The following is a 16821-nucleotide window of genomic DNA, read 5'->3' as shown; positions in this document are numbered from 1 at the left end:
AAATAATGCATCTAGTTAAGCAATTATTTTTTACAGGACAATTTACTCGAATTTAGCAGCTGCAATTTTTTTATATTTAGGTAATTAATATTGCTTTTATTTATGAATTCCAAATACTTCTGCCACTTTAATTCCACTATGTAAAAAAAAATCTCTTACGTTGCATGTAATTTAACATGTAACCTATAGACTTGACATGACTGCTGAGGAAGTTCTTCTTGATTCATACAAATTACAAAAACCTCTTTTTTGATATCCCAACATTTAGTGAGTGCTGTGTGGTTTCGGAAATATTAAATAGTTAAGCGGTTATTTTATAAAGGGCAATGTCCCTGTTCTTGTTTTTCTTTTTCTATTTTAGGATAATTAGTAGTAGTATCTTTGTTATATTTTATTTATTTATATTTTTCATGGACGTCGAGTTAGACAAGGCATGAAGCCACTTGACGTATGGAACTAAAAAGAATGAAAGTGAAGTAAGTTGCAGGATAAGAAAATCGGAGATGAATGTAGAATCACTCCAAATCAAAGCAGTCTTTTAGCTGACGGCGAGCATTCATAAATATTATTACACTAATAATAATTATCCAAATAAAAATTGTAACCGCTAAAATAGCACATTTCCCTTTTAAAAAAAACTGCTTAATAGTCAGAATTCAGAGGTAAAATAATCAAACCTAAAGAAGCATTATGCTAAAAATACAAAAAGAAAAGAGACACGTTTATGTATGTTAGCGGCGTTCATTCTAGGCACATTGAACCAGCTTCTTCCTAAGGAGGAAGTATCAAGGGAATATTAAATTCACAAGCAGTCCCCAGTCGCATGTATATCCCAGTCAGGGGAGATGACGATGTTAGGTTTTTGCAGTTCTTACAGTGAGAGGTGTCCACGTCCTCCAACATACAGCACCTGGTATTCCGAAATGGTCACTCATCTGATCCTGACCAGGCCCAACGTCGATGATGATGAGGGCAATAATTATGACGATGATGACAATGATGATGATGATAATAATTGTTGTGGAGACGCCCACTAATTAGCATACGTGGGTGAAAAGATATAGATAAAGGTATCAATTCAGCAAGACCGGGGAGCTGTGTTCGAACGCCGGATAGGCAAGACGCATGTGCGGGTTGCTCCATGAAAGACTTTAACACGCCCTCTGCCGGACAATCTTCCAACTGTAGTACAACTGCACCTTTGTAAATATGTATTATCTTTTCGTCTTAATATATTTGTTTTACCTTTACTTTCTGCGTTCGTGTTGTTATTGATGCAGATACAACAGTGGCGACGGGATTTCGAAAAAAGATTTACGCGTGAGAAAATACACTATCAAACTCAACAGTGGTATTCGGGAAATACTTACTCGTCAAAGATTGAGAAAAAAAATTCACTCGGAAATGCAATGTTTAAAACGCAGCAACTACGAAATTGTCACCAAGATTTTTTTTTATGACTACTTGAAAAAGGAAATTCAAAACCCAGGGCACTTGAAGAAAAAAAAACAGCAAGCATTTTATTTCAAAATGCCTACGAGAAAAAAAAACTTGAAAGTTGCAGTAACCTTTTCTGCAAAGGGCACACAAAAAAAGTGTTTCGCTAGGATACCGTGAACTTATTAGGTAGACGGTTTTGAAAGAAAAAGTGATTTTTTTTCTCAGTGTGCTAAGAAGGGATTTTTTTTTCTTTCTTGTACGTAATTAATAACGTAACAAAAGGAATCGGTTGTTCGTAGTTATTAAAGAAAGGAAATTGTAAAAGTGACTGATTTACTAATTTGAAAAAAAAATGGAGGATCTTATCAAGTTATTCGCGGAAATGCAAATGTGTCAACAAGAAAGCGACCAAGTACAGAGAAGGCGTCAACAAGAAAGAGACGAATTACAGAAAAAAGAATTACAAGAAAGAGACGAAAGACAACAAGAAAGAGACGAAAGACCGAATGAACGGCTTCTTAAATGTGTAGAGCAAATGCAACTTGGTCAAAAAGATTTGTTGGAAAGATTAACGACTAATTCTGCACAGGAAAGCAATACGACTTTTTCCAACGCAACAATTGTGAATAGCATAGATGTGTTTACGTACCTACCAGAAGAGGATAAAACTTTTGAGGCATACTTCAAGAGGTATGAAGATATTTTCGAAACAGATTGCGAAAGCTGGTCAAACGCAAAGAAAGTAAGTTTATTATTTCGAAAGCTTGGTACCAGTGAACATTGCAAATTTGTTGATTTCATATTGCCAAGGAGAACGAATCAGTTCGACTTCGCTGAGACCGTAAAACTTCTTAAGAAGTTATTCGGACCGAACATGTCTCTTTTTCACAAGAGATGGTCGTGTATGAACCTTAAGAAAACGGAGGAGCAGGACTGACATATGCGTCAGTAGTGAATAAACACTGCGACAATTTTAAATTATCGGAACTTACGGTGGACGACTTCAAAAGTTTAATTTTTGTACAGGGGCTAGTTTCTACAAAAAAATTAGAGATCCGAAGACGCGTTCTCTCAAAATTAGAGACAGAACAAGGTCTGACACTGCAAAAGTTAGCAGAAGATTGTCAAAGGGTAGTATCACTAAAAAAAGACTCCAGAGATATAGAAGAAGCAGGAGTGTCGTACATAAGGAAGATTAAAAAATCTGGCAGAAACGCAGGGCAAAGAAAGTGTGAGACTCGTCAAAATCCAAAAGATTATGCGAGTTATAAATACTCAAACTCTAATTACAGAAAACGAAATTACGATTCAAGTAAAAGGAACTATAGAAAATTGGGACCAAGTAATAATTGCGGAAGATGTGATGAAAAAACATTGGGGAAAGGATTGTCCTTATAAAAATATCAGATGCTTCAATTGCGACAAAGTCGGACATAAGAGTATTTGTTGCAGAACAAAATACAGAGTACACCAAATGAGAACAAACGACAAAGAGAAAGACAATTTACGAAAATATGTGTTGGTTAATATTTTCGGCAAACAAATAAAATTTCAACTTGATTCTGGAGCAGATTTGTCGGTAATAAACTTTAGCACTAGGAAAAAACTGGATAAACCGACTCTGAAAAAGTCAAGTAAGGGTGCAAGAACGGTGACAGGAGACGAAATCAAATTCGAAGGAGAAGTCGGTCTGCCCATTAATTTAAAGGGCACGACGAAGAAATTGAAAATCTTCGTAATTAAAGAAAGCGAGAATTTATTGGGAACAGATTGTATTGAAAAATTCAACCTTTAGGATAAACCGATGAACGCTTTTTGTAAAAAAAATAACCAGCTGCACCACAACGTCAGAAAATATTAAAAATGAACTAAAGAACGAATTCCCAGAAATATTTACTACGGGACTGGGAAGATGTAATAAATTTAAAGCTTCGTTCGAACTAAAAAAGGATGTAACACCAGTATTTAAGAAAAAACGGAACGTGCCGTTCGCCGGATTAGACAAAATAGATAGCGAATTAGACAGACTTGAAAGAATGGGCATTTTATCGAAAATCGAAACTAGCGTTTGGGCAGCGCCTACGGTGTACGTTAAGAAGAAATCGGAACAAATTCGAGTCTGCGGAGATTTTTCATCTGGGTTAAATAATATGCTACAAGATCACCATTACCCTTTACCAAGCCCGGAAGAGATTTTTGCCAAACTAAATGGTGGGAAAATTTTTTCAAAAGTAGATTTGTCCGATGCCTATTTGCAAAATTGCGATAGAAGAAAAATGCTCAAAGATTTTATGCATTAACACACACAAAGTGTTATTAAAGTATAACCGATTAACATTCGGGATAAAAGTCGCGCCGGCGATATTCCAGCAAGCGATGGACACAATGTTGAACGGTTTAGACTGTGCTTGTGCATACCTGGATGACATAATCATAAGGAGCGCGTCCATAAGTGAACATATAGAGCATTTAAAACAAGTGTTCACACGAATAAAAGAGTATGGATTCAAGGTGAAAGAAAACAAATGTGAGTTTTGTCTAGACGAAATCAAGTATTTAGGGCAAATAAGAAAAGATGGTCGACGCCCTGATCCAGAAAGAGCGATAGCAATTAGGAACATGCCAGCACCACATAACGTGACGACTTTACAGAGCTTCTTAGGCCTCGCGAACTACTACCAAGTATTTAACAAAGGCATGCACGACCTAAGAGCTCCGCTGAACGAACTATTAAAGAAAGAAACACCATGGATATGGACAAAAGAATATCAAGACTCATTTGAGGAAATTAAAAAGATTTTGACGTCAGATTTATCCTTAACTTATTACGACCCAAAATTACAAATAATTGTTGCAAGTGACGCGAGCTCGTATGGTATAGGAGCATGTATACAGCATATCATGCCAGATTGAACGAAGAAACCTATAGCGCACGCTTCAAGGACCCTAATTCCGTCAGAGAAGGCTTACTCCCAAATAGAAAAGGAAGCATTAAGCATTATTTTCGCGGTGACGAAATTCCACCGTTATCTGTACGGAAGACATTTTATACTGGAAACGGACCACAAGCCCCTAGTGACTATTTTCCGCTCAAAAAAGGGCTTACCAGTATATACGGCAAATAGGTTACTCCGTTGGGGTACGATCTTGCTAAATTATGATTTTCAAATAAAACATCTACGTTCGGGAAAAATAGGTCATGCGGATGGATTGTCAAGGCTTATACCGAAAAGGGATGAAACCTTTGAAGAGTCAGTAATTACAGCTATACGTTCCAATTATGAGGAAAAAAACATGGTGGCGAATATAATAAGAGAATTACCAGTTACGCTTACCGATATAAAAAGGGAGGGAAAATGACGATGTCATCACAGACATAAAGAAAAAATTACAGAAAAACGCAAAGTATATTTTCTTTATGCAATGAGGTATTATTAGATAGTGAAAGAGTGGTTCTACCGAAAACCTTGCAGAAAAAAAATCTTACGTGATTTTCACACAGGACACCCAGGTATAAATAGGATGAAGACACTTATGAGGAGTTATGTTTACTGGCGTAATATGGATGTGGATATTGCATTAACAGTAAACAAATGTAAAGGTTGTGCGTTAGCCGCTAAGGCACCACCGATAGTTCATAAACCTAGGAAAAAAACTGACCATCCATGGTCACGTATTCATCTAGACTTTGCTGGACCGATCGAGGGACAATACTACCTAATTATATTAGATAGTTTTTCCAGATGGCCGGAAGTAAAGCGGGTCAAAACCCCAACGACAGATAACACAATAAGTTTTCTGCATGAAATATTTGCATGTTTTGGGGTACCAGACATTGTAGTCACAGATAACGGAACACAATTTACTTCAAGTGTTTTCAAGGATTTTTGCGAATCGTTTCAGGTAAACCATATAACTACACAACCGTTCCATCCCAGATCAAATGGATTAGCGGAAAGATACAATAAAGCGTGCCCTTAGAAAATCGATAGGGACACCGACGGATAAAGCATTAGAACAGTTCCTGCAAATATACAGGATTACTGAGAACCCAAATACACCGTCGAAATTATCGCCAGCAGAATTAATGTTTGCGAGAAAAATCAAATCAAATCACCATTTGATAAATTAATACCAAAGCAAGCAGTCGTATATAAAACGACACATACATCACATAAAAGGTTTAAACCTGGTGATCAGGTATATTTTAAATGTTTTGAAAATAATATGTAATATTGTGAGTCGGGTACGATAGATAAACGTATCGGCGACTTGGTCTACATAATAAAAGGTCCAAAAGGGATACACAAAAGACACCAAAATCAATTGAGAAAACGTCATAGGAAGGACAACGAACAGGACAAACCTGAGAAACAGGAAGGTCCAATTGATATAGTATACGAAACGTTTAATATTGAACCACCACAGACCATGCCCGAACCGAGGAGATCGGGAAGGAAAAGAAAGGCTATAGACCCAATCATAATGAACCCCAAAAGGAAAAGATATTGAAATCTACACGACTTCAAATCTTGGGAGGGGGTTGTGGAGACGCCCACTAATTAGCATACATGGGTGAAAAGATATAGATAAAGGTGTCAAGTCAGCAAGACCGGGGAGCTGTGTTCGAACGTTGGATAGGCAAGACGCATGTGCCGGTTGCTCCATGAAAGACTTTAACGCGCCCTCTGCCGGACAATCTTCCAACTGCAGTACAACTGCACCTTTGTAAATATGTATTATATTTTCGTCTTAATATATTTGTTTTACCTTTGCTTTCTGCGTTCGTGTTGTTATTGATACAGACACAACAATAATGATGATGACAATAATGATGATGACGACAATGATGATGATGGTGATAATGATGACGATGATAATGATGACAATGATGATGACGACGACGATGATGATGACAATGATGATGACGGTGACGATGATGATGACGATGATGATGATGATGATGATGATGATGATGATGATGATGATGATGATTAGGTGTCCTACACTGGACTCAAATTATTTTTCAGCCAGAAGGGAAAACTTCTGAAGGAGAAATTCTTATCATAATAAGGGGGGGGGATGATATTCTACAGTCAGGTCTCTTCCTCAGATGCTGCTATGGGCTTGACTGATACAAATTACAAATAATTCACATACAAATAAAATAACGATTGTTCTTTCACAGCAACTTTTGATTAACTGATTACAGCTCTCAGGTCTTGTAATGTCCGCCACTGGACTGAGGTTGTTCCTGAACCAGGAAGGAAAACTTCAAAATAGGTTGGGGGATTCCCATGGTAAGTAATAAGTAGGTTATTTTCTAGCCCTTTAATTAACACCTGCAATCTGATCTCTTCCTGTGATGTTGTTAAGGGCTCAACATAGCCGCTGAGGAAGCTTTTCTTTTTATTTCATTCCCCCCTTTGTTGACATTAAAATGATGTTGTCTAATGGTTAGAGATAGATGCTGACTGTGCTTGGTGTTACTTTCAATAATTGGGAAAGCTGTGCATCGATATATCCGTGCTCGGACTGCGTAACCAGTCAAGGAAAAATTAAACACGGCAGGTTAAGCCATTAATACTGACTAATAGAGCCAACGGCAAACACTCATTCAGTAAGACAATGTACCAGATTATTATTCCAAGCTGTTGCAAATATCACTCAGCTATTTCGAACGAATATATCTCATTCACGGAAGATATCAAAAAGCAAAATGATAAGAAAATGTGTAATAAAGAAAAAAGATAACACCTTTTATATATGAGTGTTCGGACTGTGTAGCTTGTCAAAGAAAAAATGAAACTTAAATGACACAAATCTTTCTCTGGGAAGCAAAGGAATCGAAAGCAGAACAAAATGGGAGTAAAATCAAAATATAACGAGGGGACGTGTGTATGTGAGAAGGGGAGGTAGAGTGGAATACTAAAAGAAAGAGGGGAAGGAAGGGTTAAAGCGCAGAGAGAAAGAGAGGAGTGGTAGCAGTAAAAGTGCAAGCAGAGAGAGGGGGAGGCAGAGTGTAAGTTAGAGAGTGAGTGATACAAAGAGAGAGTAGAATCAAAATATAATAAGGGAACGTATTTATGTGAGAGGAGGGGGAGGGAATGAAACACTAAGAGAGAGGAGGGGGAAAGTTAAAGCGCAGAGAAAAATATGGATAGTGGCAGTGGAAGTGCAGAGAGAAAGAGAGAGAGACTGTAAGATAGAGAGTGATTGATAGAAAGAGAGAGTAGAATCCAAATATAATCAGACAGGGAGTGTATGTATGCAAGAAGGGGAGGTAGAATGAAACACAAAGAGGAAGGCAGAGAGGGTAATTGCAAAGAGAAAGAGGAGTGGTGGCAGTGGTAGTGCAGATAGAGAGAGAGAGAGAGAGAGAGAGAGAGAGAGAGAGAGGGAAACAGGATGAAATTGTGGAGAGAGAGGGAAGAAGGAAAGAGGCAAGATGAAATGGTAACGACAAAAAGAGAATTTTTGTGCATAAGAGAGACAGAGTGAAAGTGACGTAAAGAAGGTGAGTATATCCGGGTTCTTGCATACAAGAATATGATTGGCTGATTAAGCCATTAATACCAACTGATAGCGCCACCTGAGAGACGGCAAAAGGTACACTACAAGCCTCATGCTAATGAATACCAGCTGTAACGGCAAACACTCATTCAGAAAGACGACTTACCAGATCATTATTTGAAACAGTAGCAAAGTCCACTCAGCTACTAGAGACGAATATGTCTCATTGGCGAGACATATCAGAAAGCAAAGATGTAAGAAAAGGGTGAGTTCTGTTACGTTCCGGGGGAGAAGTTAAAACAGGTCCGAGCACTGTGAAGAGTATTGTCAGTCCGAGAGCAAGACAAGAAGAGAAAGAGAATTGCTATGGGTTTAAACCTTTTTTTTTTAATGAATTTTTTGACGTGATCAGCTTGCTGAAAGCTAATATCTGAATGGACAAACCAGAAAGGCAGGTGACTGCTATAACCAATCAGCAATGATCTTATAAACCAAACAAATTAAAAACCTGAAGTCGTGAGTATATGCTGCTCCTGCTATTACACTTTACTTCATATTGGCTGATTTAGTCACGTGGCTTTTCATATAAAAGTTATCTTTTCCTTATCATAACTTTCCTTACTTTTTTGCTCTCTCTCTCTCTCACTCTCTCTCTCTCTCTCTCTCTCTTTCTTTTACTCTCTCTCTCTCTCTCTCTCTCTCTCTCTCTTTCTCTCTCTCTTTCTCTTCCTCTCATAAACTTTCTCTTTTCATCAGTGGTCAATTTAGCCACATAGTCATTTGATATACAATTTACACTGGTCAACAACAAATTTGCTGCCTGCGTTCATTCAGCTAGTTTAGGATGGATCGGATGAATGCTCGGAGCTGAATCCCAAAATCACATTGGTTTTGATCGATCAGGTCAGGTTTTGGAGCTATGGTTCCTATTTACAATGCCTCCCCACAGGACAGAGTTAGACACCAGGGTCGTTTTTTAACGTGGAGAAATGGAACAAAAATAAAACTTGTCTCAGTCGTGAAGGATTTCTCCTCCACTGACAGAGAACAAGAAATTGAAGTGCAGCATCTGAAGAACAGATACTACACTTTGAGGTATTTATTTGCTCCCCGACCGAGCGAATTAGGCACAAGGCCGATTTTTTTATGTGAGGAGTGAAGGGGAAATGGGGACCAACTCCCCGAGGAGTAGGGGAGCTGGATAGTGACAATTGGTATGAAGGGTTGCCCCTACATTGACCAAGGTCTTATATGTGGGGTTTCCCCCACATACAGTCTTTGCTTGCAGTATCTGTCGGAACAGATACTACATTTTGATTTTGGCCCGAACGCCAAGTCAATATTTTTATGCTTTTTATTCACATTTATGCATGTGTGGAGCGTTTTAGAAGTTGGTGAGAGTAAAATGTCATGTTGAATATTTGTTTTGATTGGAATTGATTATTTTAATGATAAGAAGTATTTTGGTCCAATAGTTCAGTGTGATTATGTTGGAAAGGGATCAATTTGAAGTCATAAATCCTCCAAATTTCCAAAAATTGCTGCTCAGCATTCAAGAAGGACTAGCCTGTATGAGAGGAATTGGTGTCTTGCAAAGAAAAGGACGTCATAAACGAATCTCTGGTGGACACAGATGGAATTCTCTTCCAACTGCTGGACATGAAGCTCAGCTTAATCAAGCAGTTCACTGGACAACGATGGTGACTGCTTCACTTGCTACTGCCACCCTTTTCCAAGATTAACCATGGAGGAGTTGAAAGCTGACATCTTTGATGGTCCTCAAATACCTCGGATATGATCCTAAACTATATCCAGTGGTGAGGCCCCAGCTTGCGGGCTTTGGGGAGTGTGGAGCCACCCTTTAATTGCCATTTCTCCCAGGTCCACTAACCCAGAGTGGTAGTACTTGTTAGGGTCCCAACTATGGGTTAAATAGAAACCGACTTGAAAACTACAAATATATTCTATTAAAAAATTTTTCTTCAAAATCTTTGGATTCGGCATTAAATAACCTGAAAAGGGTTGATATGCCGTAAAACAAAAACAACCAACCAACTAACCACCAATTTTTATCCTTTTTAATCAAAAAAAAAAAGTTGAGATCATCTCCCACTATATACCCAGCTGATTTATAAGGTTCCACACTGTCTGCCAGTTCCATTCCCTGTCACATCACCGTATAGTTGCATTCCTGTATGTTTTATAGCTACTTCCACAGAAGAGTTCAAGAGTTTTTATATATAGTCCTTCAAGAGTTTTTATATACAGTGCTTCAAAAAGTTTTTATATATAGTGTTTCAAGGGTTTTTTATATATAGTGTTTCAAGAGTTTCTATATACAGTGTTTGAAAGTTTTTATATATAGCGCTTCAAAAGTTTTTATATACAGTGTTTCAAGTGTTTTTATATATAATGCTTTAAGAGTTTTTATATACAGTGATGCAATAGTTTTATATATAGGGCTTCAAGAATTTTTATATGTAATGTTTCAAGAGTTTTTATATACAGTGCTTCAAGATTTTTTATATATAGTGTTTCAAGAGTTTTTATATATAGTGCTTAATGAGTTTTTATATATAGTGCTTTAAAATTTTTATATATAGTGCTAAAATAAGTTTTATATATAGTGTTTCAAGAGTTTTTATATATACTGTTTCAAGAGTTTTTATATATACTGCTTCAAGAATTTTATATATATATTGATTCAATAGTTTTTATATATAGCTATTCAAGAGTTTTTATATATAGTGTTTTAAGAGTTTTTATATATAGTGCTTCAAGAGTTTTTATATATAGTGCTTCAAGAGTTTTTATATATAGTGCTTCAAGAGTTTTTATAAAAAGAGCTTCAAGAGTTTTTATAACAATTGCTTCACAATATATACTGTTTCAAGAGATTATATATATATATATATATATATATATATATATATATATATATATATATATATATATATATATTGATTCACGATCTTTTATATATAGTGCTTCATGAGTTTTTATACTATTTTTTTTTCATAGTGACCTCACTCAGATTGTTCATGAACCCACCCGTGTGCAATGGAGAAATCATGACAGAACCTCCCCTCATCATCAGTCTTGTTTGAGTGGGTCAACCATTCCACATTGTGGACATTGAAGTCTCCACATACGTGAATGTTAGCTGAAGGATAAGCAGATAGGACTTGGTCAATTTTCTCAGATATGCTTTTAAAGATAGTAACTCTGCTGTTGTGGGGGCGATAGAGAGTAAATATAAATGCAGTAGTTTGAGCAAGTGCAACCCGGAAGCACATATAGGGTAAGTTAGGATCTTCTCTGGAGATGTCCCTACCACATGGAAAGTCATCTTTAATATAGGCACATATTCCATGCCCATGGCGATCTTGGGGGTCAGATTTGGAAGTTAAGTTAGAGTATCCTTTAATTACGAACTCATCTAGGAAAATAGTTTGTCCAATGCCAGTTTCGTTTAAAAATAAATGGTCTGGTTTAGTCTCCTGTAATTGGGCTTCAACCTCTGGAAGGTTAGAACGTAGACCCCTGATGTTGGAGAAGGAGACGTGGTAGTGGTAGTCTACATTGGAAGTTGAAGATCCGGGTTTAATCGTATATTTTTTATTGAAACTTGTCATGATTGAGTTTTGGAATTTGTGGACTAGGTCGTCAGACTTACTTAGAGCAGGACAGAGAGGGGAAACTGAGAGAGAAAAAGAAACGAAGAAATTTTTTTTTTTTTTTTTTAGAACATGATAAGGTAAAGCCGTAACAATTACCCACTAATATGGCATCGAGAGGCCTCAACAGAAGCTACTAAGGTTTTTATATAAAATATTTTAAGAGTTTTTATGTATAGTGTATCAAGAATTTTTATATATAGTGATTCACGATTTTTTATATACAGTGCTTCAATAGTTTTTATATACAGTGCTTCAATAGTTTTTATATATAGTGTTTCAAGAGGTTTTATATACAGTGTTTTAAGAGTTTTTATATACAGTGCTTCAAGAGGTTTTGTATATAGTGCTTCAAGAGGTTTTATATACAGTGTTTCAAGAGTTTTTAAATACAGTGCTTCAAGAGGTTTTATATATAGTGCTTCAAAATCTTTTATATATAGTGATTCAAGAGTTTTTATATAAAGATTTTTAAGAATTTTTTATATATAGTGCATTAAGAGTTTTTATATACAATTTTGGGACCAAATTATTTTATGTTAAGATTTTGTATTTTTTATAAGTGATGAATATCGTTTTATCATTGTTGTTGATTGGAGATATGTCTGCGTATTATCCATATTATTTGGATTTTTCACGCTATTGTTTTGGATCTTGAGTCTTTTTTCACAGGTTTTGGTCGATGTAACGTCCGACCTTCTGCAGGTCAATCTACTTAAACTCAGGAATCTTTCTTTCAAACTCAGGAATCTTTCTTTCAAACTCGGGAATCTGCACTGAAGTTTGAATGGGACCCTTTATTTAATCCAGAACTTGGGAATCTTTCTGTCGAACTCAGGAATCTGCACAGAATTTTGGATCAGTTAATTTTTAAATACCGCCAGAAAAAAAAAGCGACTGTGAAATCAACGAATTTTGGTCTTAACTTGTTTCGCTCTCTTGACCTGCACATAATGTAAAGCGGATAAGTTGTTTTGTTTTTCGTCACAATTAGAATTTATGTCTCCTCTTCCTTCTCCTTACTGATGAAGCATTACCTTGCCCCTTTAGGCTGGCAGGATTTCTAGTCCCTACTGCTTTAGGGGGTCACATGAGGTAGCTAATACAAACGCTCACATGAGTGTGCCCTGTCTCTTTTTCGCCCTTATTTTTTGATGCACCAGCAGGACGCGGCTAAGGCTCAGTGGCATATGCTCAAGACGGTAGTCACAGAAACCTAGTCCCCTTCCTACCATTACCAGCCTGAACTGAAGACTATTTCTGACAAACCTAAGGCGGCAGTTACAAGTTAGCCATCATTTATCACCGAATTCCAATCAAGTCTGATACAAAAAGGAGCCAGAATTGAGGGATGCACATGTGCAAGTTTTGCTCGAACTTTCCATTCCTAGATAAGTTATCACATAGGCCATGTTTTACAAATTTTTTTTTTTTTTTTTGTACAATTAACTTTTTCTTGTATCATCCATTTTTTTCGCCAGTAAAATTGCTTTAAATATTATAAACAATCGTTGTGTTATTTCTCGCAAACAAGTTCTTAGTGATCCGTTCCTTTAAGTAATCCAATTTATTAAATTTCTACTACTACTAAGGATCACTACAATATTACCCCATTGACTACTATACACTTATTAACCCTTATCCTCGAGTGGCCTACGGGCCTAGATAAGTGGTGACTCCTTTGTAAAACAAAACAAAAAAAAACTATCATCATATTCTGTTTCAGAGTGTAACCGCGATTTGTTATCGCATTCTCACGTGTGAGAAGTTAACTTCTTTTGTGGAGTGAAATTAGTCCGAATACTGCAAGTTCGATTTCTAACATAGGGAAATATTTATTTTGAGAAAAAAGAAGGAGGGGGGTATCAAATATTTATATTTTGCTGCGTTTTTTTGTTTCTTTTATTTACAAACCCTTTCAATAAACAAACGCAACATTGTCTCTAATGGCCAAAACAGAAATCGTCCATTTTTCTGGCTGTGAACTCTAAACCTAATCCTAAGTTCTCGTTTGCGGATCACTTCATTCTCTACAATTATCCAGTTTTTCGCAGTCGCTTATTTCTGGGGTCTTTACAACCTAATTGATCCGGAATTTCGAACAGAACCCTTTTATTTAATCCGTGCAGATTCGCCAGTTCGACCGAAAAATTCCCTAGTTTGCCAAAATACACCTGAAGAAGATCGGAGATTACATCAGCCCAAACATTGGCAAATAACAGTCAAGATGAGAACAGCAGTCCGAAGAATCCAAATAATTTGGATTATCAATCCTCATCTCAAAAATTCAGAAACACAGAAACAGAAATTTTATTAAAGTTCTGGATTTTTTAGATGAAAGCTAATTGTTTATATTACTTATTTTCATCGGATTATTGTTCTCATCTTGAGCGTTATATGTGCAATGTTTTGATCGGTGTAGCCTTCGACCATCATCAGGCATGTTGGCTGTTGTCTTGGAAAAGAAGGAGAAAAATTACTGGCTCCGTAGATATTTTTGTATTCTTGGAGTTAGTATCTGTTTTTTTGGCTGTGGTTTTGTATGTGCACAACCAATTTTTTCACACACTGACCCGGAATTTAAAACAGAGCCCTTTATTTAATCCATGCAGATCCGCCAGTTATACAGAAAGATTCCCGAATTTTACAAAAATACACCAAAAGAAGATCGGAGGTTATATCAGCTTAAACATTGTGCAAATAACCCTCCAGATGAGAATAGTAGTCCAAATAATCCAAATAATAGATATTATAAATCCTCATCTCAAAAATTCTGAAACGTGAATTTTATTTTTTAGCAGATAGTCAAAATAGTGACATAGCATAGAAATTTTACCATGCAGTGGATGGCTTACCACAGATGTTATTAGGCAAATAATATTCAACAACTTTAACTTTACAAGAAAGTTCTTGCGGGTTTTAACTTTTAAATTCAGATGAACATATCTTGGCTCTAACAAAAATTTATTGATCAAAATAAACACCGTCAGAATCAACACACTTTTTGCCAACCCAAAACAAGTGTACTTATACCAATAACATAAAAATCTTGCGTTCTGGTGGCGATGAAGTCGCTGAAGACGTTTTTGATATCGCTTAGGTTTTTTGAGGCATTTCTCATGCAGAAAGTTGTCAAGATGCTTGAAAAAAGTGGTAGTCAGTAGGTGAGAGGTCTGGAGACTATGGCGGACGAGGCAGAGTTTCATAGTCTAATTCCAATGCTTCTGCAGGGTCAGTTTGGCAACGTGTGGTTGGGCATTGTCGTGAAGGAGCGTTGGGTCTTTTCTGTTGACTAATGCTGGGTGTTGTTGTCGAAGTTTCTGATGCATTTCATACATTTGTTGATAGTACTTCTTGCCTGCATTCAAAAAAACTGTAATAGATGAGACCGGTTGCTGACCACCAAACAATTAGCGCGACCTTCTTTTGGTGCAAGTCTGGCTTCGGGAAGTGTCGTGGAGCTTTGTCAGCATCTAACCACTGAGCTGTTGTTGTCGTAAAGAACCCACTTTTCATCACAAGTCACAATCCAATCGAGAAACGGGTCATTTTTGTTGCACAAAAAAAAAGGGAAGATGACACTTCATAACGGCGTTTCTTTTGGTTGTCGTTCAAATCATGAGGCGCTCATTTATCAATTTTTTTGTCTTTCCAAGTTATTGGAAATCGTTGTATACATTACATCTAATTCAGAAACAAGTTCTCAAACAGTTGTGCATCGATTAGCTTCGATTAATGTCAACATTCGATGGACGACCACTATGCTCATCATCTTCAAGACTCTCGTTGCCACCACGAAATTTCTTAAATCACCTCGTGCTGTGCATTCAGTAGTGGTTCCTGGGCTAAGCGCTTCGTTGATATCACAAGTTGTTTCAGCAGCTTTTCAGCCTAGCTTGAATTGAAATAATAAAAATGTGCAAATTTACTTTTTTTAATCTTGTATTCAGCGCTCTGAAAAGAAAATATAATTGCTCTAAAACCATTTTAATTCAAACGATTAGATCTAATGAAAAACATTGTTTAAAATGATATATAAAGTAAAGGTATTATCACGAAAACTTATTTGAAAATACATCATTTGAAATCAAAATTTAAAATTCCGCAAGAACTTTCTTCTCAACCTAATACATCAATTTCAACAAATGTTGTGAATAAAAGAACGGAAGAACAAAAATAACTCACCGCTTTGGTTCGTATGAGCAGTTGTCGTAGTACTTATTGGTGGTAAGGTCGTTGTCTCAGCATCTCCGAAGCATCTCACGGCAACATCCTCATCATGTGTACAATCGTGCTCTCCCCAAGAAAAGCCAGGGCAATTTTGGATCTTGTTTTCGTACCCGATACAGTTGAGGTCATCGGCCCAGATGGCACCTTCGCCATTTCCAAAAATATTGTGAATGACTTTCCCAGACCTAAAAGAGAATATATATATATATATATATATATATATATATATATATATATATATATATATATATATATATAGATGTTGTTTTGTTTTGGTTTTAGCGATATGTTTTGAATGAATTCAATCATTTATGAAAGTGCATTTTTACCTAAATGCGAGTTGGGAATAATTTTCCCTTTTAACCAATTTGGTACCCCCACATGGGGAGCGGTATATATATTATTTTTAAAATGTAATTATCCACTGACACGTGTTTCGTCGTCTACAACTCATCAGAGTGGCTGTATCTAGCGAGATTCGAAGTCCCAATTTCGAATCTCGCTAGATACAGTCACTCTGATGAGTCGTAGACGACGAAACACGTGTCAATGGATAATTACATTTTTAAAATAATATATATATATATATATATATAAACATATATGATGGACTCTCCCGTCGATTTCGATGTATGCGGTTCTGCCACAACAACTAAGTTGCTTGGAAATCTGCACATGATTTGTTTATAATGGTGAAGGCTTTGTGTAGAACCAACCACACTTTTTGGTATTACTGCTAACCTCCGTAGTGCAGATGACTGCTACAGGACAGAGTCTACAATGGACCGCAGATTTTTGCATCAGAGTTTCCTTTTCCTCGATGCATATCTTAATGAAGACTGGGGGTGCATCTCTCCCAGTGAATTAATGCGCCTCCAGATACCAACCTGGAAATTTCTCAGACACGGCGGAGTACAATACAGTTGAGGTCCCACATTTGGGCAGGAGCTGCTAGAAGCAG

General features: G+C 36.7%; 1 protein-coding gene across 3 annotated transcripts in view; it reads right to left on the bottom strand.

Moving 5' to 3' along the window:
• LOC145266351 (serine protease svh-1-like) overlaps positions 1-16821 on the bottom strand; it is a 228974-nt gene that overhangs the window by 27212 nt on the left and 184941 nt on the right. For all 3 annotated transcript variants that reach the window (XM_080121964.1, XM_080121966.1, XM_080121965.1), the window contains one exon: positions 15816-16045. In XM_080121964.1, the coding sequence (XP_079978090.1) occupies positions 15816-16045 (230 nt within the window). The remainder of the gene's footprint in view (positions 1-15815; positions 16046-16821) is intronic.

This window comes from Euprymna scolopes, chromosome 41 (genome assembly GCF_053919585.1).
Source record: "Euprymna scolopes isolate OS-2025 chromosome 41, ASM5391958v1, whole genome shotgun sequence".
Classification (NCBI taxonomy): Eukaryota; Metazoa; Mollusca; class Cephalopoda; order Sepiida; family Sepiolidae; genus Euprymna; species Euprymna scolopes.
Note: the sequence above shows the minus strand (reverse complement) of the source record. Positions and strands in the feature narration are given on the sequence as shown.